Raw genomic sequence first — 25,820 nt, 5'->3', positions numbered from 1 at the left:
CAGTACTAGCTGTTAGTTCCATTGTTTTTGTAATGGGTTTGCCTGAAAGCTTATATTGTTGTTTTGCATGGGGAAGGAAGCTGATTAAAACATAAGAAGTTTATGAGTAATAATGAACAGATTAGGCAATGAAAATACGGGAGTCAAATCTAGAAGCAATAGAAGAATAGGCAGAGTATGCTACTCCAGAAATGTATTAGTAATTATTTTAAGTGAAGCATTTCAATATAGAAAATGCTAATGGAACAGTCAAAAATCTACATTCTACCCATGAAGCTCTAAGCTGCCTCAATATGTAAGTGGTGAGAGTTATTAGTGCACCAGCCATTAGCCTGTGGGAGAATACAAAAAGATTTAGTGCACATTGTGAGATACTTGTCGTAAGTAAACGGTAAAAAATAGTGTGGCTGCGTGTCATCATTGTTTTCATATACATTTATGTATTCTCAATTTAAGTTGTAAATAGAAATAGTCTTCAACCTTCAATATTGAAGTAGAAAAGCATATCATGGATCATTTATTTTCAAATTCGCTGAATTAGCTCAATTAAAAAAAGAATCTTTGTTAAGGCCAAATGGTAGGGTACAAACATTTGGCTATAGCTTAACTTTTCAGTGAGCTGTCCTCATTTTTTACCTGCCTAACTGCCCTCATTTCGAGCGAATTCGATATGGAATCTCAATGAATATGCTGAAGGGATTTTAACGGAAGGATCCATGAGACACTCATCAAATCACATGTCTTCCAATTTTAAGGTGGATTTTTAAGGAAATTGTTGGGGGGGATGAAATTCAAATCACGAATTCCCGGGCCATCCATTGATAACGAAATACGTTCTTAAGTTGTTTCTACTTCTACCACGCCCCTGTCGTGTCGCTGGCTTCGGCGAAAACGACCAATCACGAATTTTGTCGTTAAAGAGATTCGGAGGGGACTCGCTTTTGAATTCAAAGCTGTGGGGAAGTATTTCGAAGTGATTGTGATAACTGATATTAAACATGTCCAAGCCGTTTCAAAAATCTCTTGCCCGTAGATCTTCTGAAACGGACCCGGTGGAGGTGTTCTGTAGAGTGAAGCCCATATTCGGTGAATTAAGCTGCATTAAAGTTTTGGATTCAAAAACTATTCTGGTCACAACCCCTGAGGTGAACAATCGTGGTCTTTCATCAAGCAATTCTCGTGGTATTCAGTACACATTTGAGCATGTTTTTGATGAAAAATGCTCGCAAAAGGAGGTTTTCGATCGTGTTGCATTTCCTTTGGTGGAAGGCTTAATAAGTGGCAAAAATGGATTACTCTTTACTTATGGAGTGTCAGGTTCGGGGAAAACATTTACTATGAATGGAGTTCCTGAAAATGGAGGTATACTTCCCAGGTGCCTTGACGTCCTATTTAATTCCATTTCCTCCGTTCAAGCAAGAAAATTCGTATTTAAACCTGATGGTTTAAATGGATTCGACGTTCAGAGTAATGTTGACGCCATGCTAGATTATCAGAAGGAAATGCGCCAGAGAACAAGAAAAACTCCCAGGAAAGTTCCTTCTAATGAAAATTTAGCCGCTCGAATTCCAGACGTAAATAAAGTTGGCGATGTTGATGATGACTGTCTCTATTCAGTGTTTGTATCTCATGTTGAAATTTACAATAATCTCATTTATGATCTTCTGGACGATTGTGCCGGTGATGACAACAGGATTCGTAATCCTCAAAGCAAGATACTTCGAGAAGATGCCAGTCACAATATGTTTGTTCATAGTGTAACCGAGGTAGAGATTACGTCTACAGAAGAAGCTTTTGAAGTGTTTTACAAGGGCCAGAAAAGGAAAAGAATGGCCCACACTTTGCTTAACGCGGAATCGAGTAGATCCCACTCTGTTTTCACCGTACGCGTGGTACGAGCACCCCTAAATAGCAGTGGAGACGAGGTGCTTCAGGAAAAAAATATTGTCAGCATCAGCCAGTTGTCGATGGTTGATTTAGCTGGTAGTGAAAGAACCAACAGGACAAAGAACAGTGGACAAAGGCTTAGGGAAGCGGGCAACATCAATAACTCACTAATGACATTGCGGACTTGTTTTGAATTGCTGAGGGAGAATCAGACCAGTGGGACTTCAAAAGTAATTCCATACAGGCAGTCAAGACTTACCCATCTTTTCAAGAGTTATTTTGATGGCGAGGGTCAGGTGAAGATGATAGTATGTGTCAACCCGAAAGTAGCAGACTATGATGAGTCGATTCATGTCCTCAAATTTGCAGAGATGTCTCAGGAAATTCAAGTGGTCCGACCCAATCCAGTGAGGTATGAATTGGGTTTCACTCCTGGTAGAAGGAGAGCCAACATCAATGCTCGAGATGAGAACGGTAATTGTGGAAATGACATCTCTCCTGACCTAGGAATCGTATATTCTCTTGGCCCTGAATATCCTCCGTATCAGTTGCAGAGACATGATGATTCTGATATGCTGAAAAGTCTTTCTAATTTTCTGCAAATGCGTCTGGAGAAAAAGAAGGCATTGTCAAAAGAGCTCACCAACAAGGAGCTTAGTTTTCGTAACAGACTCATCAAGATGGAAAATGATAATGTGCTTGTTAAACAAGAAGTAGCTACCATCAAAGCAGCATTGGAATCAGAAAGAAGAAAAAAATCTATTATCGACAGTAAATTAGTCCACCTTGAGTCCTTAAACACAAATTTGGAGTGGAAAGTCATGGAAAAAAATGAAGAAATATCAACTTTGAAAAATGCATTGGAGGAAGTGAAAGCTGGTCTCAACATGAAGGTGCTGGAAAAGGAGAAGGAAAAGCAGCTTTACAAGCAGAAAATGCTTTCAGATAAGCAGCGTGCCCATAGAGAAATATATCAGAAGCAGAAGGAGATCAAAGCAGAATATAAAAACAAAATGAAGATGAAGGATGAAAAGCTTCGTCTGGTTAAGGAAATAGTTGCAAATGAGACATTAGCCACACCCCTTCAGCATGATTCATCATCTTCATCCTTGGAAAACTCTGTCCATGACAACCCTCGGAAAGGTTTTGTTCCCCCAGTGTCCTGGGCTTTGGCTTCTGACAGCCCCGTTGCATCAGAGAATGCGGGACCCATGACACGCCATCGCCGCTCTCTCTCTGCTCCCAATGCAGATGGCATGTGGCTGGATCATCGTCCTGTCACCGGACCATTGCCCCTGAACACTGTTCTGCAGCCGAATATAAAGAAAAGGAAGTCGGTCACTCAGCTCACCAATGTCAAGGATTTATCGAATCCCAAGACCTCCAAATATTGCCTTACCACAGAAGCTGATGTTGGTGGTGAGGTAGAGACCAGACTCTATAAGGGAGATATCATAGCTACTAATGGTGGAGGTGCTCAGGTGGTTTTCAATGAAGTTGAAACTCTTCGCCAAGTGTCACCTACAAAGACCACCCCCCTTAAGAGGAGGAGTGATGAGGATATTGCGTTCCTGGTTGGGGGTCCACGGGCTGCTGACAGGTGCAAGTATGCAGTCGAAGGCCATGGGAAAAGGTTTAGAAGATGAAGTCCTCTCTTGAAAGGTACTTATGTGTGCAATTATTTTCTTAAAACTCACTACCTATTCAGTAAAAAAGAAAAATAGTACATAATTAATGGATTCAGTTTTAAAATGCATCATATTGTTTTAGGAGCTTCTGATAGGTCTGCAAATGATGGACATTGAGGCATATGGTTGATCAATGGGATTACTGTTGCATTACTCAATGGAATAGTAAGTTTCAGGAAGAAAATGAGCTAGAAAAATTTTTTTTACTGGGAAGGATTTTCCATTTTTATTTACCAATTTTTAATAAGATGTTTAGTTGACGTATCATTGACAGTATTACTGTCAAACTCTGAAAAATGTAAAAGAAGTCAGAAGTTAGTAATGAAAATTTTTCTGTCAAGATAAGACGGTATACGATTTCATTTTTAAGAATGAGTGTGTAAATATAAGTGTTACGTTGCAGTAAAATGAGCTGCTGCAGTTAGTATTAAGCTTGATTTTGATAAAAAAAAAGGTTTCACTTAAACCAGCTTATCAGGTGAGGTGATAGAGGAAGTTCTGTATGCTATAAGAGAAAAGGATCACATCTTCATGAAATGTTTAACCAAGCATAGGTTTTTAGTAGATACTTAGGGATGAATTGCATAACGTTCTCATCATCAACAGTCATCAATCTGAAGATGGGTTTAATCCAGCTCTCCACTCAACACTCGTATTTGCTAATATTTTAACACCTACATGAATCTTATTCTTTATATCCTTCATCATCTGCTATATGTATCTCATCCAAGGCCTATCTCTGCTATTTTTCCATTCCACCTGTCCTACAATAATTCTCATTAAACTGTGTTGTCCATGTCTTCTTCCCAAGATTTTCTTCAAGGCTTCCCTTCTCTCCTACTCCTCTCAGAACTTTCACACGACCTATACTTGTTATTTTTGCCATTCTTCAGTGGCACTATATTTTGAAGCTTCCAACCTTATTTTCCCAAATGGTGTAATCATCCATGTCTCACTACCTTAAATAATTATGCTCCATGTGTAGGTCCTAGTGAATTCTTTCCTACCTTCAATGCTAACGTTCCCAACTGTTAGTTTTCTCTTTTTGAAGAATGTCTTCTTTGCTTGGGCTATTCTACTGAATGTTTCGTTCTTGCTTCATCCATCGCTTGTCCCTAGGCTACCCAACCAGCAGAACCTTTACCTTTTCAAGTTTACGTTTTTATAGTTTCTGGTTGGTATTGACCTCTTCTCTTCTACTGTGAACCAATATCTTCATTTTCTTTGCATTTATATTCTGATTTTTCTTAACCTTTCTTTTATCCATAATTATTAGAATTTTCTTCAAGTCTGTCTCAGCTATGATTGTCACGTCATTGGCAGATCTCAGTATGCTAATTTTTTCAGTGCGGATTTTAAATCTTGGCACATTATTTTTGGTTTCATTGATAGCTTTCTCAATGGCATTGATAATTACAGGTGATAGTCAAAACCTATGTGTCACTACTTTCTGTATTCTTGCCTCACTGCTGGGCCAAGATTTTATCACAGCTACTTAGTATGTGAATTGTGGATTACCACCCCCCAATTTCTTTCTGGATTGCAAGTATTGCAGTCCGATCCACACTATCAAAAGCTTTTCTAAGTCTACAAATGTTATGTAAGTCAGTTTTTTACTAAGCCTAATTACGCATGCATTCGACTTTGACAGATTTGTACAGAACTTGGCAGTTTTCATCCTTACATGTAGGAATGAAACCATGTATAATTTTTCCCTGATTATCTTTCTATTAAAGTGGTTCTTATATAACAAAAATTTATCGTGTACCTTTCAAAATAGTCATCATGGATATTGTTTGATATTTACCCGCTCTTCTGCACATGTAATTTCTTGTTGAGCCTCCAGAGTGCCTTAAGAAAATAATGGAAGAATAGACTGTTACCTAGTGCTGTGCGAGTCGCGAGACGAGACTTGAATTTCTAGGCCTTGTCGAGATGAGACTCTTGTTGTGGTGAGAGTCTCACCTGGGTCGGGAGTCTTGACAAGACTCTAGAAGTCTTGCCCCTTCAAGACTTCATGACATCCGTCAAGACTTCCGGGCTAGGCAGGAATTTCCAATGAATACCACAATCAGTCGATAATATAGTTTATTAAGGTATCCCTAACGACTTTTATGGATTTATACACACTATAAATATATTTCATTTAATGAATTATCCCCTGCATCCATTAAAAAAAAATGTGTATGCACGATGCTAATGGAGTTCCCAGCAAGAGATGGGAAAAGTTTTTTATTACCTTTTCCTGACCTCTATATTTAATATTAAAACTGAATCTTGGAGTTTATGTCTTATAATTGAAATAAAAATTTTGCCGACGTTTCCCTTTATTTACAAACCATTATCTGGGCTTAATCTTACTTATAATTTTGATACATAGACATATTAAAGGGCGACAGATTAATGTTTCTAATTACTTACAGTAATAGGTATAATAAAAAAGGAACATTCATTTGTAAATTAGCTAGAAAGACACATTCAGTTGTAAATTAACAAAAAGAAGAGACTATATTATAATTCTATAGAATTTTGATTTACCCTTTTGCAATGTTTATTTATGGTAACTAACGTTCATGGTTTCACCTGTCAATTTTGGTTAGTTAAATAATGACAAATGCTTAAATTGTCAATGTCGATCTTTTATTACTAATATTATTTGTTTTGAAAATATATATAATTTCTTTAAATATTCTTTGTGTTTAATTTTTTGTGAGGACCCGGGAGTCTCCACAGGTGCCATGAAATCTCGAAGGAGCAAGACTTCTTGAGTCTCTTCAAGACTCTTGACCCAGGCAAGACTCTTGCTGCGCCAAAAGTGTGACTTGTCCCAACATTGCCGATAAACAAAAGTCTCGTCTCAACTGCTAAGATTCTCTGGTGGTTGAGAGTCTCGCATAACCCTACTATTATTTCAAGGGAGTAAAATGCAACTAGCTTAGGTGGGACTAGTTTGGGTTAGAAGGGAGGGTTGCCAATTGTCCAATTGATTCAAGAAAGAGTAAGGGCCATAAAGATAAAAAGTGCTTGTAAGAGTAGGTAAGAAGAGATTATCAAGAGTTCTTGTATGTTTTTCTCGCATTCACCAGTACACTTACACAATTATGGATGATATAAATATGTATATACTGTCGTGGTCAGTATATTTAAAATATACCTGCGTATTTACTGGAGTTTCAGTTTCTCAAATGAAAGCTTGCACATTAACTTTAGTATGTATTCCATTTTTTGTGAATCTATGTCAGAAGTTCAGGTTTTAAATGCGGTATTGTCACTGCTATTGTTTGTTTTTAAAACTCGCTAAAGAAATGGATATCATCATGGGTATTCTTTCTATGAACTCTTTAGTAGAACTTCTTTTCTGTTAAAGTTTAATATTTGTTAGCATATGAAAGCAATGTCTTTTCCTTGCATTTTTTTTCCAAAATATTGAATCAATAATATTTATTAAAGAGAATAAAATTTTTCCCTTTTCAGGATTGTCTCTGGTGTTTCCACTGTGTGGAAAAAACAGCTCTCTCTCTCTTTCTTCTGCTGATTCAGCTTAAAGATTTTGGAGCAGTGTATTTAGGTTAATTTCACAACAATCTCTGTGAAGTGTCAAGTTTACCTTAATATATTCATTTTTAAAGACATTGGACTCTCTGAAATACTTACACTGCGTGGCCATGACTTTTTGAAATGTGGTTTTCATATGGCATGAATTATATTCATGGTGTATTCTTGGCAGGTGATTCAGCTCTTTCCTCCCTGAAAGAGTGGTAATTACCATACCTACTTTGCTCAGAATGTGTACTTATGTGTTTACATCACTAAAAGTTAATGCTTTATACTCCTAAGCTAAAGTAATTTGGAAGTCATCACTGAGTTTTTCATTTAAAGATATCATAAATGCTTTCTTCCTAAGTTTCAAGCGAATAATTTTGATTGAGTGAAATATTTAACCAAGGAAAATATTTTAATTTTTGCATTAATTCCATACCTTACTTAAACCATATATTTTTTATAACAGCAGCCTTCTTTTTTATATTTTTTGAGAGTATTCATGGCATTTAATTGTAATTCTCCACTGAGGCTTGACAGAGGTATCACTCTGCCTCACTGACTTTAGAAATATTATTGACATGATTTTTGTGATTTTGTAGTGTTGGAGACATTGTAAATACCTATTGTTAGATGTTAAACCTATTTTTATTGTTTTTATCTATTTTTCATCGATCAATCCTTGGTTCCTCATTGAGTGTTTTTAATAAAATATTATTTAATGGGAATTATTGGCCTGGACTCAAGTTTCATGTGATTTATTTCTGGTGTTTATTTATTGTCAACTCTATCAAGCTTTATACGCATACATATTCCGAATGCCTTAAAAAAATATAGCCTTGAAAAAGGCGGAACCAGGTACATGGTCTCCCCTTGTAAGTGAGAATGTTGACCGATGACTTAGCCTAGTCTATTGGCTCATCAATGAATTACAGCATTAATTGATGATGAAGGGACCATAATGAATGAATTTTGGCCCAAAGATGAAGCAAAATATTGATTATTATCACTGTTATTATTCAAGTGAGGTATTTTGCTGATTATCCCAGCCTGTCTTTTGTCCCATATTGCATTTCCCTCTTTTATTTTCAATGAGGTCTATTCCCTTCCATTTTATCCATTAACCATCCCTATTATCTTTCTCTCCCTTCCCTGCCAACCAAAGTTATTCCCTTTAAAAGTTTTCAGCATCTTTAAACTTTTCCCGGGATTTTGTGCTGTAATATTTTTTAAGAGCGCCGACATTTCGGATTCCGACTCGTCTATGGTCCTCATCCAGGCTATGCTCGACCATGGGTAATTTATCTGGTTGACCAAGTCGGAAATGCCCTTGGCATTCTTTGAGTTGAGTAGATATAGCGAATAAAAGATACAGTGTTCAGTGTGATATGGTGGAAATCTTTGATATTCAGCTTATTAAAACAGACAAGTTGTTTTAATAAGCTGAAGATATAGCGAGATAATATAGCAGAATAATAGGATTGCCTTTCTTGATGTCCTTATCCATCAGAAAGAAAATGACAAACTGAGTCATAGTGTCTTTTGTAAACCCTCACAGAGATCTCAATGGCCGTAGTCACCATCATCCTTCTCAACGCGGAGCTGTTCTTTCCACTCTTATACATAGTGCGAGAGCAATTTTCAACACGGAGAGTCTTCCTGCGGAATTGGACTATCTCAAGAATACGGTCCACCAGAATGGGTAAGGAAAGCGGCAGATCTCCTTGGCCTTCAGAAAGTCCTCCGAAACAGCAAAGAGCTTGGTTATGAAGGAGGACCAACCAAAACCGACAGCCAGGGCCTTTTTGCCCTTTGTTTCTACGATAATGGGCAAAATTTTTAGGGTTTTGAGGAGGTATCACATCAAAACCATCCATTCACCTATGTCAAGTTTAAGAGACCACCTCATTTGTGTAAAAGATCCGATTGGCCTTATGACTACATGAGTTTATAAAATCCCTTGTGAGTGTGGTGCTGTCTACGTGGGTGAGACTAGGCGAACAATATCTACTTGACTCAAAGAACACCAAAAGCATTTCTGACTTGGTCAACCAGAAAAATCAGCTATGGTCGAGCATAGCCTGGATTAGGACCATAAAATAAGGATGGGATGATACCAGAGTTTTATGGCGATCAAATAAATTTTGGGATCGTTTAACTAAAGAGGCTATAGAGAAGACTGGAAAATAAAAATGCCAACGGAGTCACTGGATATTCGATCAGCAGCTCTTGGAATAGAACTCTCACAGGAATTATGATTGACAGAGCTAAGTCTACGTCGGTCCACAGTCCTCCGCGACAACAACGTGGACTCGACCAATCCTGCCCTTCGATGGTCACTTCAAATATTCATTCAGTAGCTGTGAGAATGGGTAACAAGTCGGAACCCGAAACATCGGGGCTCTTAGAAAATCTTACCCGCATGGAATCCTGAGAAAAGTTTAAATATTCTGTTGGCCAGGAAAGTATAAAATCTTACATAGTTTTCAGCATTGTTTCTCCACTTATTACTTGCTCTACCCTAACCCTTGATAGTGGTTCATGATTTTGATCATGGTTCCTCTCAAAAGTTTTCTCTCCTCACCAATCATGCCTAGCACCTCCTCATTCATTTTCTTCTTTATTCACCTGCCTTCTTCATACATCTCCAAACACATCTCTAACACCTCCAGTCTTCTCATGTCCTCCTTCCTCAGTGACTGTTCTCACCGGGAAGTGCTCCTTATTGGTCGACACCTCCAAATATGTACCTGTCTAGCTCCAAGGTGTCCATTCTTCTTCCTTTCCACTAGATGCAATGTTCTTTAGTCCTTCTCTTCAAATCTTCCCCATTTTGCTTGTAAAAGTATCTTAAGCTTGTATTCACTTGATTTTAAGTATGGATTTATAAAAACATGCATTTGGCAAGAGTGTCCCCTATATTAATGCTAAAACATACGCATAGTTATTTCTTGCAATATTCTTGGTCAAATCACAGGTTATTGGGCCTCAAGGAGGTAGGTATTTTGCACTATTTATGGTGGCTTTTGGGGCTCCATGGGTGGCAAGTACCTTGATTGAGCATAGACTACGCATCATATTCAAGATCCAGGAAATTAATGATTTCTCATACTCATTGCTGCAGGTAATTTTTTGGACAGTATTTAGTTCCTTTGAACTCAGTTTCCCATTTGAGAATGATAATGAAGTGGTAAATGATGATGTTTAAAAAGAGATGTGTTGATGAAAACAGGGATGACATGATCTATAATTGGTATGATGGCATCTGTGTGAGTGCAAGCCTGGTAAGTGGATAATCTATTCTTTTCGATGAATGAGGTAGGGGCTTCGAAGTTAGAAATTTTAATGTTAATCTGGCCTCATTAGTTGATTTAATTTTTAGTTTAGTCCATCAAAAACATAACTGCTCCAGCAAAAAACCTTGTTCTGATACACTCAATTAGACTCGAAAAGTTTATGTTCCTCATTAACCTAAAGAGGGCAGGTTTCAATTAAATAATAATGCTTTTGGTGAAATAAAAGCCAACTTCGTAAAGTTTGTGCTAAAGTTTAAAAATTTGCCAATGGCTTCATATTTATCTGGACTTTTTTTATGTTATTTTGAGGGTTTTCTTGACAGGTACAAATATGAAAAAATTAGAACCATGAAAAGAAATTGAAAATGTTCGAATTATTAGGTTGAATCATAGTTAGTGAGTTTTAATCCCAAATTTTGAGTTGCATGAAGACATAACATGGAAAGAATTCATGCTGCCAAGCTCCCACTGAGTAATTAATCTAATAGATTTTGTTAAGGCCATGAAAACTTAGATAAGGGATTGATTCATATTAATCAGGTTCAGTTTCTCTTGTTAAATGAGCAGTAATGGCTCCTGTGCATTTGTTTATCACACTGTGATATTAAGGGAAAAAAGTTTTGAGGTGATTAGGCTTAAATACTCACATGACTTTTAGTAGCATTTAACATTCTCGTGGTCAGCTGGAGCCAAAAGTCAGTGTCTTCTGCAGCCTTAGCCACTATTTACTTTATCCAGTTTTCTTACCTGCTGGTGACATAAAAAAAAGCTTGGCTTGCTTTCCAGCCTGATTAACATCTTCCACTTTTTTAAATTTATTTTCTGAATATCATTCTCCTATCCTCTATTTATTTTTTCAGCGGTTCTTTTTTAAATGGAAAAGAAGGTAATGAAATGATATTTTGTAGTTTGTAATCAACGTAGAACAATGAAATAAAAAGTGATTATTTAACATTGATATCACAGCCATTGTCACTCATATAAAATTCTTTAATCCTTTCAATTTCATGAAACAAAAGTTCGTTATGTACATTATGGATGTTTTAGCATTGTAAAACTTTAAAAATGTTACATATTATTGTTCCCCTAAATAATTCTAAAATTATCAAAATTAGAGGACAAACTACACTTGTCATTGCACGATTTGGCATCATGATGAGCTCGACTCATTTCAGAGCAAGGGGTTAAAAATAGAAAGCAAAGCTATTGCTTTCTATATTATTTTTTGCCTGATTTTCTACATAACTACTACAGAAATTGAAAGAAAAGAAAACTGGAATGTTTAAATATGTAGTGACTACGGGCTAAACACCTAGATAATTCATGACATCCTCCATACCTTTCCTCCCGACCCATTTCCTAACTCTTAGCTCTCTTACCATTCTTCCTTTTCTCCAACCCACACTATACCACTTCTGTCGACTTTCTTCCTCCAAGTTATTTGCTCACGTAAATAATCGCATTTGCCCTTTTTCAGAACATATTGCATGGTACCTACTTAAGAAATAAATTAATGTTAACTGTTCAGTTAGGTAGTCAAAGTTGAATTGAGACTGTGCCCAAAAGGTATTGGACAAAACTTTTCCTTCAAACTCATGCAGTGGCACAGCGAGAGGGGGGTTTTGGAGAATAAACCCCCAACCCCCCCCAGAGCTCAGAGAATTTTTTTAGTTTAATCCATCTTACTTAATTGGATTGATATTACTAACAGAATAGTGTAAGGATTAATAAAATATCCCTTAGAAAGCTGTAAAACTCACCATTTATCTTAAAATTCAGCAATTTATTGATCTCGCATCTACCGCTTATCCTGGTGGGTGTTCCATACACCCGGTATTAGTTGCACCAAAACCCCCCCCAGCCTTAATTTCCTAGCTGCGCCCCTGAACTTATGTGCTATGGCCTTCTCTTTTAACACTAGTGATGAGAAAATCCTTTGAATCCAGTATGCCTAAGGATGTCACTTCCCATGGTTGTGGTGCACCTCTCATGACAAATTTTTCAACTTCTCCTATTTTTTAGAAATGCGTGACAATTGAGAATTATATAAGGAATTGAATTTTTTCCTGCTGAGAACTGAGAACTAATTATTGGATGGTGTTAGCTAACTGCCTTGAACTAACTGCTTTGATTGGTTTTTCACAGTGAAAATGTAGAGACATGTTGGTTGAAGATAATGGTCACACCAGCCTTTGGGTTCCAGAATTGATGTGAAGCAATAATTAAAATCAGCAATTAAAAATATCTCCTCTTTTTAAAATTGAGTCCAGTGGCATAGCGAAGGGGGTAGAGGGGGTCTGGACCCCCAAAATATAAAAGCACATTGTATTTACTTTGCTTCATAAATGAAAACAAAATATTTAAAAGTCATGGAGTTTAATAAGATTTCATTGGTGTATTAAGTTTTTTCGATTATGAAAAAAATTTTTAAAAATAAGAAAAATTAGTTTAAAACCCTCTACTTAGAACCTAGCTTTTCAAATATTTTCCCCTGGTCTTGGAGCCCCCTACCCCCAAACAAAGTTCCTGGCTAACCCACTGTTTGAGTCCCTCATTGAAGGCAGCCTGACTGGCATGGCTTCCATGTCCTACCTTCTAAGATATCCCGATTAAATTCTCACACTCTTTTTGATGCATGTCTATTGTTTTGACTAATTCCATTCCCGATCTATGCATCCTCTTTGTTTGATGTCTGGCTATTCTTCATTCTGGCCCGTCTTATTCACCTTTCTTGGTTAATGTGTGAATCCCTGGAATTTTCCATTATGCCTGTGATGTACTGATTGTGATGAAGGCGGGGAACAGTGGCTCAGCGAGGGGGGTTTTGGAGGAGAAAACCCCCCCCCCCAGAGCTCAGAGAAATTTTTAAGTTTAATCCACTTTACTTAATTGGATTGATATTACTAATACAATAGCGTATATATTAATAAAATATCCCTCAGAAAGCCGTAAAACTCACCATTTTAATCATACATCTTAAATTTCCTCAATTTATTAATCTCGCACCTACCGCTTATCCTGGTGGGTATACCATACCCCACACACCCCAGTATTAGTTGCACCTAAACCTCCCCCAGCCTTAAATCCTAGCTGCACCCCTGGCGGGAAATGCATTTTTGATAGTCAGTGCATGTGCGCTGTTCTGAAAAAATGCCACTATGCCTGGGCTGTGCTGATTTTGCTGATAGTGGGGAATGCATTTTTGTTTATAGGTGCATATCACTTTCCAGAAAAGAATGGCGTGCCAGCAGAAAGTTCTAGAACGCACGGAGGGGGGGAGGGTAGTCGGATGCCGCGATGCCTTAAAAAGGGCATGCTTCATTAACTCAAAGTCGTTTTGTCAAGAGTCAGGGCTCACATAGCGGATGCCCACAGGGCCGTGGAAGGGAAGCTCAATGATTGACCTGGAGTATCCGAGGGAGGAGATCACTCTTGTTCAACTACCAACAATCTCAAAATACACTTCTTGCAGCAAACTCTGTATCATTATTTTCTCACCGATACTGTCCCCCCGAGAGGACCACCTTTTGCAGTCTGGAATCACTCAGCGCCAGTCAAGATCCCGAGTCTGAGTCCCCCTTGTCCAGCTGTCCACGAGAGGACATGACAATATGTATACAAAATACTAACCTAATCAAATTTTTGATGAATGCATACAGTAGACTCTCGTTATTACGAAGTTCACGGGACCGAAAAACCGGAGGTTCGTAATAACGAAGTTCGTATGAACGTTTCTTTCAGGAATCGTCAAAAAAACCGGATGTGATAAAAGCGATTAAGTTACGCGGATATATAAACAGGAACGTTTATAACGTTTCTGTTCCTGTCACTTGGATAGGCCTTTTCGTCGGGACCAACGATGTGCTTCGTAATAACATTGTTCGTATTAACGAGAGTCTACTGTATATGTAATTTTTTTGCTACATATTTGAAAGATTTTATTCCTATTCTTACATAATCTAATTCAGATTATACTAAGACTGTATTTCCTTAGAGGAGTAAAGATTTAACAATCACTGCACACCCATTCCATATTTTTTCTAGAATTTATTAAAGAACTTAAATAAAATATTTATTGGACGGAGATAATTCCAATGGGGGACATTGAATACATTAGCAATAACATTCAATAGCCATGGTAAAAAACAGTTTGAAACATATAAAAATCTGTAAAAGGTACAATATTATTATGAGCAATTAGAGTAACACATTATTCAGAATTTTCATAAAATCTGAAAATAGAGGATTTCTTATTCCTTAGCAGCAACATACATTTTTGTGAACCTACTTAACAATAATTATGGGTAATTTGAAAGTAGTTCACTATTCATTAACTTCTGTTAGAAGCATGAAACTAAATTTTACACCATCAACAACTAATGATGTAACATTAACTATGCATACCATCACCAAACCATTGGTAAAATATAATTATTTCACATCAAGAAACAGATTTGGATCTAATGATATGAAGCAAATTACTCACTTTGTAAAAAGCAAATTGTAACCATTAATAAAATACAACATTACATGAATAATGTGGTGATGAGGTTACTTACAATAACTAGCATCACCATAATGAAAAACAGACAGCAAAAGAATTACTATGAAACATATCACTAGGTTTCACTATCATCAGAATGAGAATACATATTCGACAGTTTAAGAAATTATACTAGAATAGTTTTCATGATTTTTAACAAGGTTGTAGCTAATTACAAGCCTTCAAATTTCACTTAAGCATATTCACCCAATAAAATCTGATAAATCTTCTTCTTAAGCTACAGATAAACAGGATTACTAGGATGTTTCACATCAACTCTGTTAAAATCTTTTATATTTAAAATATCCTTCACAGCCATTGGAATTAGGTGTTTTAACTTAAACGGCAAAAAATATGTATAAAAAAAGAGAGCACTTTTATCTGTGGTAAAACATGAGGGAAATCACCATCAACAGGACTTAAGAGAGACCAAAAAAATAATATTCAACTAAATGCATTACTTCTTCTCATAGTATATTCTGGTGGGCCACTGCTAATCCATTCATCAGTGGTTGTCATACAAAAACTATAGCAAGACATCCATGCAAAACTTGGGAGTATATTTTAGCCAAATAGCAAGGCAGCAACCTTCAAAAAATAGAAAAAGATACCATCAAACATTCCAAATCCAAATTAAGGGCTAAAAAATAGTTAACAAAATAAAATTGTCATGCATAGTGCTCATTACAGGTGACTCAAGATAATATGGGGGAAAATGGAGATTTGCGGTGGACTGAGTATTATGTCAGTGAGAAAGATCTTCCACTAGGTTACAATCACTCATAAGGTAATTTCTCAAGAGCATTTGGCTGGGGGTGGTGATATATCTTGTCAGTTACATAAAAAAATCCCCAAATAAGGTGCAATAGGTATATGAAACACCTATTTCTCAGAAATGTGATTAATTTGATTTATGCATTACGTAAGTTAAAGTTATTGCATATACATTATACCTATGCACCAAGTAATTTTATTGACTGTCCCCAACAATAGATTCATCTAACCTTAGTTAAAAGTTATAAATATTAATAAAAACCAAATTCATAAATTTTCTTACTCTCAAATTATGTTAATTGTATTCTAACATTGATTTTAACAAAATACTCAACCATGAAGTTCAGAGCACTACTGTCCATTATTTTCTTTCTTTGGCCAGTAAATATTCTTTCTCTATTGCCTTCAAATCTTACAATGCACACTCAAAACAATCTAATTTCGATTTACAAGTTTCCCAGAAAAAAACAATGTGACCTTCAACAATTTTCATCCCTGTAAATTACTCCACTTTCCTATATGTACTGGAAATTTGTTACTTATTGTTTTATGCCCCATATCATGCTGTATTAATGAAAAATTGCAAGAAAGTAATTTAGAAATTCTGAAAAAGACCTGAGAGCATAAAGTTCATAAAACTATCATGCAGTTCAAAAAATGGCATTGCTTCAAATATGGACCTTTAATCTAGGATGTGAAATACATATAGGTATTTATGAATGAGGAGCAATTTTTCCAAAAAAGGCATGCTAAAACATAGGAAACTATGTACATCAATTCCTTTTCATAGGAAGTTAAACTAGATGGAAATAGAGAGGAAGAAACTAATTAAAATTTATTGTTAATGACCAGACTAAAAATATTGTGAGAGAAACCTGAGGACACTAGACTGATCTAACATTGATAATGGGAATATTGCGATTCAGGACATTTGGTCTTAGATGCATTAACTGGCATCCACTATTCTGGACAAGGGTTTTACAAGGACAGATTTAGGATGTAGCATAAGGTAAGGTGTAACTTAATTGTGACTCATGAAACAACTCTGTAAGAATTAAAATTGTAGTCCATTAGGCTATGAGCATTTATTATGACTAAAAGAAATAAAATTTTTCAATGAGTAGGTCATGCTTCAACGTAATTTCCCAGTCAGCAGAGCATAATTTTGTAAATTTACCTAGATGATAAATGCATAGAAGTACGCACATGACTTCTATATAGACGGAGTAAATTGTAGCAAGTGGTGTATTCAATCTTTTGAAAAAAAAATTAACAATCTGTGACTGCTGCCAAAGAGAATGCCTTACTTGGCGTAGGACCAAGTGTCTGCGTTGGATGTTAAAATATTTAATTCCTAAAATATGGTAGCTCAAATGTAAAAACAGGTGAATTTTGGCCCTAACAGAAGATCTGTAACTGTTCATTATATTCTCAGAATTTATGATACTCGGTCGATTTGAGGAAATTAATTATTATGACAATTAAAGCTTTTGAGCGACCTCTAAAAGTTAAACAATCGACATGATATTTTAGCACATTGATTCTTCTCCACCTAGTGCATTTAAAAAGGTTGAAATCAAGAATCCCAGTTGAATTTAAAAAATAAGCCATGCACTCTAGTGTAGGGGGTGGGTTACCCTTCAGAGAAAGAAAAATATTTTGCAACGCTCCCCGATTTACGCACAGAGATGGATGGTTTTTACATCAATAAAAATCACTTGTTTTTCAGAGCCTTTTTTTTATTTCCAAAATCCCCTAACTGGGAACAATACCAAATCTATAGCTTTGTTTTCTTTTTTATGCAAACATGAACAAATTTTCCCTATGAAAAAATTTTCATTTATCTGATGATGGAGTATAATATTCACTTTCTTGGGGTTATGATATGACCCTAATGAGGATCAAGTGACAGGCTTATCAATTACTCCTAGTGGAGAGTTGAAATATAGTTATAGGATTCTACATATTCAAGAATTAGGCATTTAATGTATTAATTCAAAGGTTAAACAACAGAATAAAAAGAGAAACTGCCTCAGTTAAGCAACTTATCACCAGGCATTGAGTAAAGTAAAATTTGGCTTAATTTAACACAGCAATCATTTGAAAGCAAAATATAAATCCCCTTACTCATAAGCTCATTCCTAAAGTTATTCAAAATATTGTTGAATCAATAAAAGATTTGAATTCCAGAGTGCCATAAGATTTTTTGGCATCTACTGCAATAATATTGCATGCTTTGAACTTGTAGCCATTTACTTCACCTTTTTTCCTAACTCAGGACAACTGGATGTCACGTACTTAGGGGGTAACAAAATCCCATGAAAGGTCAGAGCATTTCACAAGTGCCGGTAAAATAAGAATGTATGGGCATCAATTGGCTAAAATTTTTGAGTCACAAGCACAATAAAGTATATATTCAGTAATTTCTTTGGAAAGCAAAGCTCAGTTGCCATAAATGGAGAAACAGGGATTTTAACCCTTTCACTGCTGTGAACGTACTTTTTCTTCCTCCCTACCATGCACTCAGCACTTCCGCGGAAGTACTTTGAAGGGCCCCTAATCTGAGACCCTTTCCTCGACGAGCTCACCCTCGCTGGCCCCTCTTTTCGACCCTCCCTTTCCAAACGTGACCGCTCTGACTGCGTATTGAAAATCTATCAATCAATTCGATCATCAAAAAATTATTGTTTGCATCGCACTCCCGCCAATCAAGTACGTCTTTGAACCGTGGTTCTGCGATGAGAAATAACGATTTTGTTAACTTTGCTAAAATGGCCATTTTCCTGTGGTCCGCAGCCATGTTTTTAGTAAAGTTAATAAAATCGTTATTTTTCATCGCAGAAACACGGTTCAAAGACGTACTTGATTGGCAGGAGTGCAATGCAAACAATCATTTTTTGATGATCGGATTGATTGGTTGATTTTCAAATTGCAGTCAGAGCGGTCACTTTTCGGGAGGGAGACCCCACGCTCGGAGGGGTCAAAGATAAGGGCCAGCTCGTCGAGGAAAGGGTTCTGGATTAGTGACCCTATAGAGGGCATACCATGCCCATCCTGGAAGTACCTGCTCCATGGCCCAACAAAATGCATTTTAACATTTTTGCAGCATGTGAGGAGAAGGTTTTCGGATATCGAACAGCAGTGAAAGGGTTAAGAGCAAAGTAAACACTAATCATCAAAACATATCTTACCCTGAAAAAGTTTTCCAAATCCTGGGCTGGAAAATTACTTCCTTGGTTTTTTTCCATGACCCTCACGAGAAACCAGTGGCTTTCCAGCAGCAGCATCATCGTGCATGGCTATGATCTTTGCTATTTCTTCACCACTACGCCTTTTTGTTGAAATCCTTGTGGGAGACACCTGCTTAAGAGTCTCTACATCACTGAATACCACCTGACAACCACCACCATTGGTGCTCACTACATCTCCCTTATATAATCTTGTTTCAATTTCTCCTCCAGAATCAGTCTCTTGAGTCGTGAGGCAGTACTTGGAAGTTTTTGAGTTTGACAAATCCTTGATATCCGTCAGTTGAGTGACAGACTTCTTTTTCTTCATCTTAGGCTGTAGTACAGTGCTCAAGGGAACTGCACTAACAACCGGGCAATGAGCAAGCCAAACACCACTAGTACTTGAAGCAGATTTAGAGCGACGGTGGCGAAGGTGAGGCCGATCTGTAGTCATTCCAGTTGAGGCAACAGGAGTTCCTGGTGGTTGATCAGCAGGAAGTGCCCAAGAAATTGGAGGGATGGTGGAGGGCTTTGGAGTTTTTGCCGAGGCAGCAGATGGTAAATCACCTTCTGAAGAGCTGGGAGTAATCTTTCCAGGAGAAGGCATATTTAATGACTCACTTGCAATGATTTCCTTAACTAGACGAAGCTTTTCATCCTTCACACGCATTTGGGTCATGAATTCATTCCGCAACTCTTTCTGCTTCTGTTGAATGTCTTTGCTTGCCTTTTGCTTATCTTGCAGCATTTTCTGCTTGATTCTTTGTTTCTCCTTCTCTTTCTCCAATACTTTATTACTCAAACTTGCTTTTACTTCTTCCAATTCATTTTTTAAAGCTTGTATTTCTTCATCCTTTTCATGAATTTTGAATTCTAAGTCAGAACAACATGACTCCAAATCAACATATTTGTTTTCAACAGCAGTGTTCTTCTTCCTCTCCATTTCCAAAGTTGCTTTCACAGTCATCACCTCTTGCCTGGCAAGAACACTTTCTGTTTCTATTTTCATGAGCCTATTACGAAAAGCCTGCTGTTTGTTTAACAACTCATTCACCAGCATGCTCCTTTTTTCTTGGCGCATTTGCAAGAAGGCAATCAAGCTCTTTATTGCATCAGCATTTTCCGGTTCAATAGATTCTAATGGAGGAAATGCTGGACCAAGGGAGTACACCATACCCAGGTCATGGCAAATGGCATTCCTGCAATCACCATTCTCAATTCGAGCATTGTTATTAGCTTTCCTCCTTCCAGGGGTGAAGCCCAGATCGTGTCGTACTGGGTTAGGTCGTGTGACATGAATCTCCTGAGACATCTCTGCAAATTTCAGGACATGAACAGTCTCATCATAGTCATCTGCTTTAGGGTTGACACAGACTATCATCTTCACTTGTCCTTCACCATCAAAATAGGTTTTGAAAAGATGAGTAAGTCTTGACTGCCTGTATGGTATTACTTTAGATGTACCATTGGCTTGATTCTCCCTAAGAAATTCAAAACAAGTTCTCAATGTCATGAGTGAGTTGTTGATGTTCCCAGCTTCTCTAAGCCTTTGGCCGCTGTTGTTCGTTCGGTTGGTCCTTTCACTTCCTGCTAAATCCACCATTGACAGCTGGCTGACACTCACAATGTTTTTCTCTAGAAGGATATCATCTCCTTTGCTGTTCAGTGGAGCTTGGACCAGACGCAGTGTAAAAACTGAGTGAGATCTACTAGACTCTGCATTCAGGCAGGTGTGTGCCATTCTCTTCCGCTTTTGACCTGATTAACAAAATGAATAACATGACATCAGCTCTAATTTATTTCAAAATACATTTGAAAGTGAAGTATTACATGTGGCTACCATAATCACAGCAAAGGTTCTGGTACATGTCATCAATCATGAATCAGAGATCTATATCAGGAAAGATTTTGAATGGCCAGTTAAAAGTAAAATAGTGACATTCATTTATAAGTATACATCTATTACACCTCAATCAGATCTTCAGAAACGTTTTGCATCCCATTAAGTGCTGTGCACAGCACTAATTTACAAAGACATAACTCATAATTGGTAGAAAGACTGATAAAAACCTTGTTGGATTGTAACTTAAATATATAAAGTTCAGTTTCATAATATCTGCATTTGTATTATACGCCAATATAATTTAAATATTACACGGATTGAAAAAAATAACTCCCCATTTTATAGTAATCAGCTTAATATATAATATGCTTATTAAATGAAAATTTCAGCCACCTCAAGTTTAAGCAAAGACAGCACCATCTTATGATTATTATGCACAAAAGCTGTTAGTTTAACACTAAAAATAATATGTAATAATTTTGTTTCATAACTCAACTATTCCAATCCTCATAAATCTTTAACTTAAAGGGTGCAAAACTGGTAAAAAAAATAGTTAGGGAAAAGTCAATGGGAAGGTAGATAAAAGAATTTTTGAAAAAAAAAAGTCGTCCAGCTCACATTGACCGCATGAAAGGAACGCATTTTCTTTAGACACTAGGCCCGAAAATGAACATATCAATGCAACCTGTGATCCATGCAGGATGTATTGAACTTACCCTTGTAAAAGATTTCAAAAGCCTCTTCCGTTGATGTGACTTCGACTTCATTAACACCATGGACAAACATGTTACGGTTCGAGTCCTCTCGCAGAATTTTGCTTTGTGGGTTCTTTGACCGACCATCGCCCACAAAATCATCTAACAAGTCATAGATGTGATTGTTATATATTTCAATATGTGACACAAAGACAGAATATAAACAATCTTCATCTACTTCCTTTACTCGAGCCAAGTCTGGCACACGATCTGAAAGATGTTCATTTGATGGTATTCTCCTGGGAGTCTTCGGGACTTTTTGTTGCTGCAGCAACTCCTTCTGGAACTCAACTTTTGCTTCTACTTCAGTTTGAACATCAAATCCATTCAATCTGTCCGGCTTAAAAATAAACTTCCTAGCTTGAACATTTGCTATGCTGTTAAACAGAACATCAAGAGTTCTAGGAAGTATTCCACCATCCCTGGGGTTGCCATTCATAGTAAATGTCTTGCCGGAGCCAGTAACGCCATAAGTAAACAAAAGCCCATTGCATCCATTTATCAACCCTCGAACAAGTGGGAAAGCAACTCGGTCAAACACATCTTTCTGAGAACACTTTTCATCAAAAACCTGCCGAAATTCGTACTGAATTTCTTTGCAATTAGCGGGTGCTGGACACTGACCTATTGACAGTAATTCGGGGTGTGTCACCAATATAGTTTTCGTGTCAACCACTTTTATGCACTTAACACCATTGTCGATAGGTTTAATTCGACAAAAAACTTCAACTGGCTCCTTTTCGGACGATCTGGCTTTGCGAGGTGTCTTCCTATGCATTTTTGATGGCTCGAAACGAGAACACTACCATCGAACACAAATACTACTTTCAAAACAATTTGGCGGTTGGCATGTCGTTAGTTCCAGAATTATCCGTTGGACGTCGGTACTGTCGCTGCGTAATTTGTTACAAAAATGAGGAGGGAACATGTGACAGGAGTAAGAAGCATAACAATACTGACATCATTTTTATTTAAACATGTCCAAGCCAAGGACAAGGATTAAACTCCAGGAAATAGGAGTTCAATTATCATGGTGAGTGTAATATTTTCAGTATTTGGTAGTTTCAAATGGTTTCAAAAATTAACTCCCTGTTCAATGCCCCTCTAGAAACCCCCCACTTTTGATGGCCTAATGAAGTCGTAATCATTACCAGAATTTACGGATAAATAGACAAATTTAGATCGTAGAAAAGAGTTTCTACGCAATTTTAATACCGCAATATTTTGTCCATGGTGTACATAAGGGCCATGATTTTGTCCTTGAAGACCCTGGGGTTTTCTGACGACTTTTGTTTTAACCATGGAGGAATCGCACCTTTGCATATGCGATTTACAGTAAACGTTTATAATTTATGTTTAAATGGGAGAAACAATGGATTGGTAATTGGTTAATTATAACACTTCGTTCGCATTTTATCTCGAGAATATATTTTTCATTTAAAAACAACCACTAAAGTGTAAACAACGTGGGAAGTTGGTGCATAATGAACCAAAAGGTAGACATATTTTTCGTGACTGGGTTACCTGAAATATTCAACGTGAGAGGTGATTTTTTTGACGAATATATGTGCGGATGGAACTCGTAATCTAGCAATTTTTGTCTCTATTCGGTATCAGTACTTAAGAAAAGAGTTCTCGTCAATACTGGTTTTGGTTATTTCTTCGCCAACAATGATAATTTCTCTGCGGTAAATTCGCTGCTATACTATATATATAGTTTTTATGCCGTTATTCTAAATTCTGGAAGGTTGGTGAAAGTTATATTATGAATATTGAAATGCCATTTGTGGAAAATTTCGCTTATGACCTCATATTATTTCTTTGGATTTTAATCATTCCAATGATTTCTCTTTCATATTCATTTCATGTATTGTGTGCTTGACATTGCCGGTAAACCTTCCTTTCTTTGACCAATCAACATCTCATCGTATGAAAACCTGCCTCAACGTATGCCCACCATGTTCCATTGCTAACTCCTGAGGCTTCCTTTCCATCTTACAATTAGAGGTACACTTTGAAAAGATCAGGAAATGACAAGACTACCAGTTACCTTACATCTTGGCTGTTGAGCATTATGATTACCCTCCAAGCGTTTCCCCAGGTCCGCTTTGCTAGTGCAGGCTGTGGCTTAACATTAGTTAAATCTAATCATCATGTAATTGCTCACATTCCTGAGTTTTATCCAAGGTCCTTATGTACGTAATTATATTAGGGCCATAGTTTTATCATAGCTACTCTCACCAAATGTTTATGTCCCTTCAAATCCTTTCTCAATACAGGTTCCACCTATGCCAGAAGGGCAATAGATATTGTCAAAGAAGAGTTGCCGAAATTCTAGCATATTATTATTAATGTAGAAATGATCTACATAAAGTCAGTACAATACTCAAGTTCTCACAAAATTTGGGTATGTTAAGTCCTAGGCTTGTATGTCTTATGTATCATGTTACCAGGCCTAAGTTACGGCGTGGTTACTTGATGCATAAACATATGATTTAATGTCTGAATGTATGAAGGTGGGAATGAATGCCAAAATGCACGATGTAGCCACCCAACCTGTATGAATGCATAGACAGAAAATAAACATGTTCGGATTTGGTTTATGCATTTATATATATTGTATGCTTTTCCACCAAAATTGTTCTTGCATTTAGACAGTAATTCATATGGATTATTACATTATGTAAATAGGCCTTTAGAGATCACAAGATTTCCAGGAGTCTTGCATGGTTTTCTTGGCAGTTTCAATGCTGTTACTCTAAATTCTGAAGGGTTGAAGAAAGTTAATTGGATATTATATATAAAGGCACAAAATTCTTGCCATCATTGAAACCCTATGATTGCCAGCATCTCTTGTTGACTTTTCCAATTAAGAGGTTGTGAGTTCAGTCAGTGGCAGATCCGGGATAGGGACAAGGGAGGCTAACCTCCCGGCAGTAGTGGGAATCCAAAGAAAATTATCATTCTATCTAGTGTGAATTGGATACCCAAGGGGGGGGGGGCTATAGCCCCTCTCTGGGTATGGGACTGGATTGTAGCATACCAAAAGCATGTAAAATTGGTGCCAGTTTAGGGCTAACTTGTATTTAATTCTTTAAAGTAGGTAAATATATAGGAAAATATTACTAAATACTTTTGCACAGCCTCAAAAGTAGCTACCTCCAAAACTTTTGATTTTATTTAGTGTATTTCGACCCAAAATATATAGCTTCCTCAGCCCCCCCTAAGATGCGCCACTATGAGTTCAGTGATAAATGCACTAAGAAGTTTTTATGTTAGATGGTGAAGTTCGATTGATATTTTAACACTAGAACAGCAGAGCGAGCCATTTTGTTTATGACATGCCATGGTTCTATGCTAATAAATATTCCTAAAACATTCGCTTGGCAGATTCCTGACTGGACTAATGTAAAGATCTTTTTAAGTGGATTAAACGCTACAAAAGGCCAAATTCTTCTAAAGAAATTGGTGAATCGAGTGATGGATAAAATTTCACTGGCTCAATCTTGTTGTTCTAGTGTCAAGATAAATAGAAAACTATGCTCTGAACTGAGGCTTATTAGGAGAAATGATTTGAAAATGTCCAGAAAAATGCGTCATTGTACATGTGGAAAGTTGGTGATACTGTAAATACAGATCAAGTGCCAATGTTGATGATGTAGGAAAATTTGTCAAATAAAAAATGACAAAATTATTGAATACAACATCTTATATTGTGGGATATTTTTCCCCCTTAATCTATTTTGTATTTTTTTTATTATACATGTGGATGCTTCTCCAGATGACATTCAATGTAAAGAAATATATCTAATTTGGCATTGATTTAATTGCCGCTAAGTAATATTTCATTCTAAAATATTCAGTGGTCAACTGTGGCAGCAAAATTAAATTTTTCATAAAGGAGATACTATTTCTCCATTACTCAAAATTTTTATTGAAAGTATGCCCTTCTACAATGCCTTCTCTGGCTGAATTTTGAAAATATGCATGTCTTTTTTATTGGCCATGGATATCTCACAAATACATATTTTGAAATCCAACTGGTGAGTACTGTAAGCTCAATTTGCCTTCATGATGTGAGGTGGAAGTAAAGCCTTGTTTTTTCATGTACAATAAATAACTTAAAATTGTCCGATTGCATTTTTTCACATCTTTCTGCAGGGATTCTTACCAATGTTCTATCTCCATCATGTTCCTTCTAATAATCTTTCATTTGGCTCGTAGTTGTGTTTAACACAAGTAGCTAACATCATAAAATGTTTCC

General features: G+C 36.8%; 2 protein-coding genes and 1 long non-coding RNA gene across 4 annotated transcripts in view; 2 read left to right on the top strand and 1 right to left on the bottom strand.

The window, feature by feature from the left end:
- Positions 1–879: 879 nt before the first annotated feature.
- LOC124158675 (kinesin-like protein KIF23) lies at positions 880–7,862 on the top strand. The gene is made up of 2 exons (XM_046533894.1): positions 880–3,549; positions 7,050–7,862. Exon 1 carries the CDS (start codon positions 999–1,001, stop codon positions 3,531–3,533), a length of 2,535 nt encoding a protein of 844 aa, XP_046389850.1. The 5' UTR covers positions 880–998; the 3' UTR covers positions 3,534–3,549; positions 7,050–7,862.
- A 6,581-nt stretch (positions 7,863–14,443) lies between these two features.
- Positions 14,444–22,423, bottom strand: LOC124158671 (kinesin-like protein KIF23). The gene is made up of 3 exons (XM_046533889.1): positions 21,518–22,423; positions 18,920–20,716; positions 14,444–15,542 (listed from the first exon to the last, which is right to left on the bottom strand). Exons 1-2 carry the CDS (start codon positions 22,332–22,334, stop codon positions 18,954–18,956), a joined length of 2,580 nt encoding a protein of 859 aa, XP_046389845.1. The 5' UTR covers positions 22,335–22,423; the 3' UTR covers positions 14,444–15,542; positions 18,920–18,953.
- Positions 22,424–22,503: 80 nt separating this feature from the next.
- LOC124158674 overlaps positions 22,504–25,820 on the top strand; it is a 73,012-nt gene continuing 69,695 nt past the window's right edge. The window contains exons 1-2 of one of the 2 annotated variants that reach the window (XR_006864854.1): positions 22,504–22,589; positions 23,836–24,155. This is a non-coding gene — a long non-coding RNA (uncharacterized LOC124158674). Of the gene's footprint in view, positions 22,590–23,835; positions 24,156–25,820 lie in introns of those variants that run through there. The other variant, XR_006864853.1, reaches the window with a different exon arrangement.

Source organism: Ischnura elegans, chromosome 5 (assembly GCF_921293095.1).
Source record: "Ischnura elegans chromosome 5, ioIscEleg1.1, whole genome shotgun sequence".
Taxonomy (NCBI): Eukaryota; Metazoa; Arthropoda; class Insecta; order Odonata; family Coenagrionidae; genus Ischnura; species Ischnura elegans.
Note: the sequence above shows the minus strand (reverse complement) of the source record. Positions and strands in the feature narration are given on the sequence as shown.